The sequence below is a fragment of the Xiphophorus maculatus genome, chromosome 5, assembly GCF_002775205.1.
Source record: "Xiphophorus maculatus strain JP 163 A chromosome 5, X_maculatus-5.0-male, whole genome shotgun sequence".
In the NCBI taxonomy this organism is placed as follows: domain Eukaryota; kingdom Metazoa; phylum Chordata; class Actinopteri; order Cyprinodontiformes; family Poeciliidae; genus Xiphophorus; species Xiphophorus maculatus.
The window spans coordinates 20,887,977-20,897,916 of record NC_036447.1 but is presented as its reverse complement, the minus strand read 5'-3'; the positions used below and the strand labels follow the sequence as shown (position 1 = coordinate 20,897,916).

Genomic DNA, 9,940 nt, shown 5'->3' with positions numbered 1-9,940 from the left:
AGTTGAAACTCAAACAGTTTCATTAAAATCACAGATGTATTTGAAGCTTCTGACTCTGTTTGTTTAGCTGTGTCACCGACACCCTTCACAAGGAGGTGGAGACACAAAGCTTACTCCTGAAGAACAGAGTTCTGTATCCAAGCATGTTAACAGAAAATTCAGTGGAAGGAGGAAGTCTGGTTAGAAAAGATGTGCTGGGAACACAGAAAACTGCAGCTTTGAGAAGATTGCTAAGTGACATTCATTCTAGACAGTAACCCCATACTAGACATGAAAGTATTGTGCCTCAAGCAGATTGCTCCAATCCAACTATTAACTGATCAATATGCGTAAGACAGACTGGTGTTTGGTATTTGAGCTACTCCCATTTCAAGCTTGTTAGTTGTTTTTTTTATTTCGGACACAGGTCATACTCTAGAAAAATTCTTCATACTTATAAGCTTCACGCTTATAAAGCAATACATTCAGAGATAAGATACATTTTCTATGGGTCTTTCCAACAAGTACAGCTCAGAAAATTAGAATATGTTCAAAGACTTTTGATTTAAATCAAAAATTCAGTTGAAACTCATTAAATTCCCAAATGTATTTTGAGCCTCTGACTCTGTTTGTTTAGTTGATTACTGCTTAAAGCCTAAAATTCAGCTTCCCAGAATCAGACCTTACACCACACCAATAAAAGAGTGACCTTCAGCTCTGCATTGTTGGTTCTGGTGGTTCTCATGTTCCTCTGTGGAGTTTATACTGGGAAGAGTTTTCAGCCAATCAGCCACAGTGATACCACTGGCATTAAAGCAGCTACTAGTACTTTTGGCAGCGTGGGCAGGGTTGGTGGAAAATGAAATAAGCATCTATATACAGTCTGTCATAAAGTGCTCTAAAATGTTTTTCTAGACATAAGTGCTAACTTTAGCCCTGATGAAGCAACTTGGATCCTGTTCATTTCCTCTATTCCACCAGACTCTGTGAGTCTGATTTCAAAATTATTAGCTACATGTTCTTGAATCTAAGAAGAGAACATTTCACTACTGAGCCACAGTTCAGTCTTTTTACTCAATAAGACGTTTCTGACGTTGTCTCTGGTTCAGGAACAGCTTAACACATGAAGTCCAACAGGTGCAGTCTACATCCCATGTTTGGGTGGCTCATCTCGAAGAAGAAGCTGCAGCAGTCCACTCCAAATATGACTTTCATGTGTAAAAAGGATGGAAAAAAACTCTTGCAACCTCCTTTTAGCCAGCTGATAAGCAATGTGTTGACACAAGTGGAGGAAGAAGAGCTGAAAACTCCAGCATCTTGTCTGACTGCATGATGACAAAGTGAAGAATGAGGAACAAAGTAGTAGGTGAGAGATCAGCCTGTTTATCTTAATCATCCTTCATTACATTTCAAATTAAATATTATTGTGCAAACTGAATTTGTTCAGGTTCTTGCCTCTGATGCAAAAATTCTTGATTTCAGAGGGATATACTGTAAATTGGGTTTGTTTTAGATATGACAAACCCATAAAGGTAAAGTATCACTGGCAAGACTGCACTGTTTATTTGAGCTTTATAAATGTAAGACTTCCAGATTCAAAGTCTCTTATAGTATCTTAAATTTGAACACACTGCTATATACAGTTGAAAAGCTATTTTTGATAGGACCACACAAGCTCGTCTGTCTAAACTTTGACAGTAACAGGCCATAAAAACTACAAAGACATGGTAAGCAAATGTTTATGCAAGTGATGCTTTCTATAAGTTTTGAGGACTTTTAATTCTGTATTTTTCAATATGTTTTCACTGTTTCATACTTTTTATGAAATAAAAACCTGCCTCCAACCATCTGTTGGGCAGTTCATGCAACATCACATCACCCAGCAAGCTTTTCACTCTTTAAACTGCATTCACTCCCGACACTTTAACATTTTGTTTTATTAATGAGCTGTTCTGTTGCGTTATGCCATTGTCAGGCACCAGATGGCAGCAACAGCTCGTTTTAAAACTAGGTTTTTTTTTTCCTAGACCACAAATTGCAAGCCAACAACGGTATAGATTTAAGTAAATTACATTTTATGACTTTACTGGTGCAACTTGTGTTATTTATTACGACAGTTTGTTTTGCACAAAATGTGATAGCATTGGAAATTCCATATGATGATGATAATGATAAAGGCAAAAATAATATTAATCTCAGTGGGTTGTGCTAATGGGTTTAGGTCACTCTGGAATATGGTCATTAGCCTTCTTGCTCCTCTGTAGGTGACACAAGTGGGTGCTAATCATGTTCAGTACCTCCGCTTAAAAAAAATACAAAAAACCTGGTCATGAAGTAAGTGAAAGCCGCACGGTTGCTTGGAGTTTCGTCATGAAGTCATTATAGACATTCTAAGCTTTTTTGTAAATTCACTCTATCACCCGTTCCAAAGTGATAATGTCACAGATTTCGTTAATCTGTTTTGAATTTTTGATCTGAAGTGAAACTGAACTGAATTTCTCTGACGCGTTGCGTTTTGATATGCTTTTTAAGCCAATTTTATGTTGTCAGACAGGTTCTATTGCAGTGAATCCCAGCACACAGCTGTTTTACGCATATAGAAAACAACTTCATTACAGAGGGGAAATGAATATGGATATAGCAATGATGCATTGTTTGGAGAATGTGTGCCCAGAATCAGGGCCGTGCAGAGACCTCTGGAGGGACAGGGGCTCAAAGTTAAAAAAGGGGCACATTGAACAAGACCTTAAAACACTGTACAACAACAGCCCATATTAATCAAGAATCTAATTGGATCCTACTATATCATTGCTATCATGTGGGGACAATGTAAACAAACATAGTCTATATTTTCCCCAACAGATATAAAGTTGCTGTTTCTGCTGCTGACAGTCCTGGAGGGCTGAGCTGATCTGAGACTGTAGCTGTTAAACAGACCAGAGGAGAGAAGGTCAAAGGTTATGAAGTTATGAAATAAGCAAAATTGCTGCCATTTTACTAATTAAGCCCTAATAATATCTATTCAACCTCTAGAACAACCTGGCTGCAGACTGATTTATAGATAAAAAAAACTCAAAGGAGTTAACTCTATATAATGTTTTGATATTTGCACCTCTAGATCTAGAATTATAAGACTGAGATATCAAGGCAAAGAAAACTCAGTAGCTGCTGGTAGGGGCCATTCAGGGGCCTCCAGACATTCAGGGGCCTCCAGACACTCGGGGGCCCCTAGAAATGGTTTAATTGTAACACAGACCATAGATCTAAACCTGTAGCATCATTTATAGAGAATGACAATGTTATAAAATTTTATTTAATGCATTCAGCTGAGAAAAACAAATAGTACATTTAGGATTTAATTAGGACGTTTACTTTGTAAAAGTTTAAAGAATCATCTTGATAGTTTGATTGTTGTGTTACCATGGCTACAATATGGTGTAAGCTTTATGTTTGAATTGGGTTTGTTCACAAATACATCACAGCAAATAACCAATAATCAGTGATTGATTTTAAACTCGGCCAATAAACCTGGTCTCCCTCTCACAGATTCACCTTATCAATATTTAAACATGTTAGTGATGCTGAGGTTCTTAGTAGGACGGGTTCTGGAGGGAAGGGGGTTCTGTCTAAGGCCCCATATTACCTTGGGCCGGCCCTGGAGGAACAGCTGCTGCGATGCGGATCTCTGTAATCTACCTGTAATCTACCTGGAATCTAACTGGAATCTACCTGGAATCTACCTGGAATCCCCCGGTGGCCCCTATCAGTCCCCCGATGCTTTGGAGACATTTTGATTCATTTCATTGTGGCATGTTTGGCTTTTTTCTGCGTCTCTAATTATTGCTACAATATTTTCTCTGATGTTTATTTTGTGAACTCTAAATGGGCCAAATCTTTCTTTAAGACTTGAGGTTCTGCAATAAGTTCTATTTACAGCAGCAAACCTCCAGCCCAGATCCCGTCAGCAGCGGCTTTAACCCGCCTGGTAGAAACGTTAAGGAGAAGCAGGGCAAATAATCAGCAGGTGGTACCAGGTGGTATTGGGGCTTCGAGCTGCATGGCGACTTGCGGTGACATCACAGTACCGTGTCTTATATCAGGATGTCTGATATAAAGACAGATATTCTTTCTATCTGTCGGTGGACCGACTCAAGCTGCTTGTAGCGAACCGGGCCTTTAGCAGAATGAAGTTAGTCAGAAGTTTCTCTGCAGCTGAAACATTTCTGAGTTTAGGGGTGAGGCGGGTTTTGTCCCGCTATTGCGAGGACGATTATAAAAATATAAATAGAAACAGTTTTTCTAACGTCAACACCAGACCTACGTTTTTATTCACAACCCAGTGTATGAAAAAATATTCTTGCCCATAATTTGATAGTTAGAGGACACAGATCCTCCTCCTCCTCCTCACCAAGGACCCGGAGTCTGAACAACATGGAGGCAGAGAAACTTATTAGACTGAGGACAGCCAGGCTAGTTTATTTTGCTAAATTATTATATTTAGCTAAATGTTATTGCTGAGGGGCACAAACAGGCCTTCTGACATACAGATAAAAAAAATAGGGGAAAAAAACCCTCAAACAGGGCACTAGGGCATCAAGGATAAAAGGGGCAGGGGCTCAAGCTCCCTTCTCCCCCCTCCTCACGTCCCTGCCCAGAATGTCACTTTAATTTTTGATTTACCGATTTGCTGGTTATCGCTGCTCTCTAAACACCATCCCGAAGTTTTCCTGAACCGTGTGACGCATGAACACCGGATGTTTCCAGCTGGCATTAATTAGTGAGTGGGTCCACCCCGCCTTTATAAAGGAGACGCGCCCACTGCCGCGCTCTGTGTCCACGCAGGCGAAGATGAGCTACGGATCTGATGTGTTCTCCTCCTCCTCCTACAGGAGGATCTTCGGGGATTCTCCCCGTTTCGCCTCCTCTCCGTCGCGCGTGTCCTCCCGCGGAGGAGGCTACCGCTCCTCCTCCCTGTCCCGCACCAGCATCTCCTCCGTGGGCTCCTACAGCAGAAAGTCGGCTCGCTCCTTCTCCGCTCCGCTGGAGGCCTTCGACCTGACCCAGAGCAGCATCCTCAACAATGAGTACAAGATCATCCGCACCAACGAGAAGGAGCAAATGCAGGGTCTCAATGACCGCTTTGCCATGTTCATCGAGAAGGTGCGCAACTTGGAGCAGCACAACAAAGTGCTGGAGACCGAGCTGGTGGCGCTGCGCCAGCGGCAGGCCGAGCCGTCCCGCCTGGCGGAGGTCTACCAGCAGGAGATCCGAGAGCTGCGCTCCCAGCTGGAGGAGCTGAACGGGGAGAAGTCCCAGCTGGTGATAGAGAGGGACAGCATCGACGACGACCTGCAGAAACTCAGGGAGAAGTACGAGGAGGAGTTCCGCGCCCGGGAGGAGGCGGAGGCCACCCTCAAGGCTTTCAAGAAGGACGTGGACGACGCCACCATGGTGCGCCTGGACCTGGAGAAGAAAGTCGAGTCCCTCCTGGACGAGATCAACTTCCTGCGGAAGGTGCACGAAGAGGAGGTGGCCGAGCTGACGGAGATGATCCAGGCCGCGCAGGTGTCCGTGGAGATGGAGGTGGCCAAGCCGGACCTCACCTCCGCCCTCAAGGAGATCCGCAGCCAGTACGAGTCCATGGCGTCCAAGAACCTGCAGTCCGCCGAGGAGTGGTACAAGAGCAAGTTCGCCGACCTGACGGAGCAGGCCAGCCGGAGCAACGACGCCATCCGAGCCAGCAGGGAGGAGGCGAACGAGTTCCGGAGGCAGCTTCAGTCCAAGACCATCGAGATAGAGAGCCTGAGGGGGACCACCGAGTCTCTGGAGAAGCAGTTGAGGGAGATGGAGGACAGGCACAGCATGGAGATCAACACCTACCAGGTAACTCCCGCTTATTTATAATAGAATAGAATAGAAGTACTTTATTCATCCCAGCAGGGAAATTACTTCGCAGTTACAGCATAGAGACAAGACACAATAACAACTACCACTGAGTAGTAGTTGTAGATATGTATGTGTTTATTTATTTATTGTGATGGATGTAACGTTAACGCAAGAGTCTGGATGAAAATCGATGAACTGAGTTCATCTGAGTGATCAATTATATATTTATGGAATAGAATAGGAATATTCTGCATTGTCCCACAACGGGGACATTTCTGTGCAGCAGAGTGACAGGCAATAACAGCAAATAGACTCGCAAGAAGATCAAATAAACGAAAAAAACAAACAAAAATAAAAAAACTCAGAAAAAACTGAATTAAGAATATAAATAAACTAAAACAAATAGAAGAAAACCCGATTTAAAAAAGCCACAATGATTAAAATTACTTTAAAAAGAATACATATTTTCAGTATTTTTTTTATCTCTGCTAATCTGTTAGATTTATTATTATTATTGTAGTTGTATTTATTTATTGAGCATTTTTGTTGTTTTTCCTGTGTAGAACCATAAAACTCGCGGTGCGGATGAGCTGCAGTTGCTCTGTCCTTGGTGCTGAAACACTCCCCGGAGAGAAACACACTCCCCTGCATCAGACAACGCCCACTGAATACACACGATCTACCCGAATTTACAGTCATTTCAATCCCTTCCATCAGTTTTCATCAGAAAAATTAACTAAAAAACAAGAGAAAAGAATCCAAAATTGTTTCAAAATATGTCAAAAATATAAAACATTTATTTATTTAACCATATGAAACAACACAATTGGCATACAAAGGCATGCTCCTTTGTATGCCAATACTTTAGAGTCAAAGTATTGCGGTTGCAAAATATTATTAACCCAGAGCTCTGATCTATTAATCCTGCTTAGGAAAGCATGGCAGAGCTGGAAAATGACCTGAGGACCACCAAGAGTGAGATGGCTCGACATCTGAGGGAATACCAGGACCTGCTGAATGTCAAGATGGCTCTGGATATAGAAATCGCTGCATACAGGTCTGATCGCTCACGCTGGCACCTCACAGAAACGAAACACTCAATTCTTCTATACGGCTTAGTGCTTTATTGCATTTATGGTTTGTGTTTCATTGTGCGTTCTCTCTAAACCCTCCCATCTGTGTGTCTCCCTCTCTGCAGGAAACTCCTGGAAGGGGAGGAGACCCGCATCGGAACAGGCATCGCCTATTCCAACCCCTCTATAAGCGTCGGCGTTGGGCAGGGCTACAGCTACCAGACCCGCATCTACTCTGGCTCCGGCAAGACCTCCAAGAAGGAGGGCAAGGAGGAGGAGCAGCCGCAGAGCAAGCCCACCGGGAAGGTGTCGCAGCGCGAAGTTTACGAGGAGACCGTCGTGACAACCAAGAAGATGGAAAAGCAGCAAGAAGACATCCCTACCAATCAGAAAAACTAGAAACCTCCTCTAAGCCTGGGTCTGAAACCACTAAACCTTCGCTCTATCCCGCAAACACACGCCTCTTTTCGTCTCCCGTCTGCTTATTCTTATTCAAATCCGTCATAACGCCACAGAAGCAATCACTTTAATGCAACAAATTTCATTCACAAAGTCATGGCTGAACAAGAGCAGGCACTTTGGTAGCAGTCTTCATCACAAATGTTGCGTCATCATGTAGGAGAGACACAGTGAGCAAATTTTTTACCTCAAGCTGTGATGTAATCTCAACACATATTGAGGGACATGCGTTTGACTGTTAGGATGCACAATAACACACACACACAATAGAAAGATAGTTGGAAACACATCAGCTGGTGTTGTACTTTATCACTGACAGTTTCAGGAAGAAACAGTCTGCCTTACATAGCAAAACAGTCCAACATCATATAAACGTATGGCTTTCAGTTGAGCTATTCTGTTTTCTTCTAAAAACAGTAGGTGGCCAGAGAAAGGGGTGATGTTTTCGTTTTAATTCATTAACAATGTTCCTGTGTCTTAGCGTTGCTATTTTAATGAAGCTAAGACTCAAAGCGAGGAGTTTCTGAAATGTATTACTTGAGCTTTATTTGCATGTATGTGCCATGCTTGACTGATTCTTCATCTCAGTGCTCATTCGGCTTGAGGTCGTTTGAACATGAAAGGTTAGCACTGCTTTTACCATTCTTAAGATGCAACTTTAGGCTGATAATGTGAATATACTGAAAAGGATCATCTTTAAAGCACTTAAGTAGAAATGAATCACCTAAGCTGGGAAAGAGTAACTATTTGCACAATGTTTTACCAAGGATGCAAGGGAGAAAACATTTTTACAAACGTGAATCCAATTTGTAATTGATATAAACGAATGAATGGTGTTTTTCAGTCTGGTTGAGTATGTACATGGGATCATTATACTTCAGCACAAACGCATGAGATTCTGTTTGTTTCATGTCTCTGGATGTGATTTATCGTACACATAGATCGTCTCCATGAACCCCACAATCACATCACTGAAGCCGTGCTGACCGCGACGAAAACCCCTAAATGAGCTAAATGAAAACCTGCTGGATCACAGAAACAACTCGACCTCGCTTCTTAATAACTGTGGCCATGACTGGATCAAATGTCTGTTGTAGTAACTACTTCACTCTTAGAGTAACTATGAGACTTGTAGCTTATTTATTTTTTATTAATTCCTGCTTGTGCACTGCCTCACCCCAGGTCACGGCGGTCAATGCCGTGACGAACTGCACTCACGTCTTCACAAGTAGAAGCAAAGAAACTGCTGATTGTACAGCTAGCTGCTCTGGTTTTTGGTCGTGTTCACCTGAAGCTTGTGACAAGTATCTTAGTACTGTATACATGTGCTTCTGCACAGTGGCCTAACATGACCGGAACGACGTCGGGGCATTTTGGTTTTATGGAATGCTGTCGCCGTTTATGTAATACTCGCTTTGACAATGGATGAACGGCTCATGGTTGCAAAGCCTTACACTAAAAACCAAAAAAAACAAACAAAAAAAGCAAACCAACAACAACAAACAAATGTCACCACAACTGCGGCACTGCCAAACTTTTCTAAATGCACATTTTTCTCAATAGGGAAAAAAACCCCAAAACAAGTACAATATGTCACCAATCCATAGTCAACCGTCAATACTGAAATATATCGTAGAAGAAATACTGTAGGATGTAAAACGCCTTAAACACCAGCAGCTTCTGGTTACATGTTCAATGTGTATATTTCAGTCCAGTGGGGTGTTTCATCTTCCATCATATCTTCAGTAGTGTTTACTAGAGTTACCATTACTACTAAAGCATAGGGATTGAATGTAGTTGACATGCTGTTCTCTTTACCGTGACTGCTATATATGTATTGCCGTATGACACCATATCAATAAAGACTTGACCTGACCGAGGCTGCATGTGGTTTCATTGTGTCTCACTGTCTGTGTGCTGGATAATCTAAACATTTTGAGCATATTCTTCTACCACGTAAAAGCTTCAAATAACAGTTTTGCATCTTTATATTCCTTAATCATTGATATCCTCAAAGTAATGAACAATTATATTAAAAAAAACAACAGCTGAGCTGATTTAAATTATCTTTTTAAGACATCCTATTATATTACGACAACGTCAGACAAACGTATTCATCCCCTAAAACCTTTTCTCATTTTGCCATATTATAATCTCAGATTTCAGTGAAGTGAAGTATGGCAGGTTTTTTTGGTTCTGCCCTCAGTTTTGGTTCTGCCCTCATCCACCTTTCATTACAGTTACAGCCGCAGTATTTTTAGGGTCGGTCTCTGCCTGTTTTAAATATTTGCAGGCAAAAGGTTCAGTACACCGGATGGACAACATCCTTGAACATTCATTTTCACGTTTTTTCTTTTGTAAAAATTTTCTCAATTGGACTTAGGTTTGGACTTTGACTGTGCCACTCCATTTTAGTCCTGGCTACATCTTTGCTATATTTTTAATCTTCCTATTAATCCTGACCTGATTCCTTATCCACACAAGATGAACAATGCAATCTTCAAGACATTTCTTGTATTTTTTTTTTTTTTTTGTCTCTTGGG

The 9,940-nt window shown here is 41.8% G+C and overlaps 1 protein-coding gene across 1 annotated transcript; it reads left to right on the top strand.

Moving 5' to 3' along the window:
* Positions 1-4,631: 4,631 nt before the first annotated feature.
* Positions 4,632-9,272, top strand: LOC102223339 (alpha-internexin). Its single transcript, XM_005815579.3, has 3 exons — positions 4,632-5,862; positions 6,798-6,922; positions 7,064-9,272. The coding sequence occupies exons 1-3, from the start codon at positions 4,723-4,725 to the stop codon at positions 7,335-7,337; spliced, it is 1,539 nt and encodes a 512-aa protein (XP_005815636.2). The 5' UTR covers positions 4,632-4,722; the 3' UTR covers positions 7,338-9,272.
* Positions 9,273-9,940: the final 668 nt, after the last annotated feature.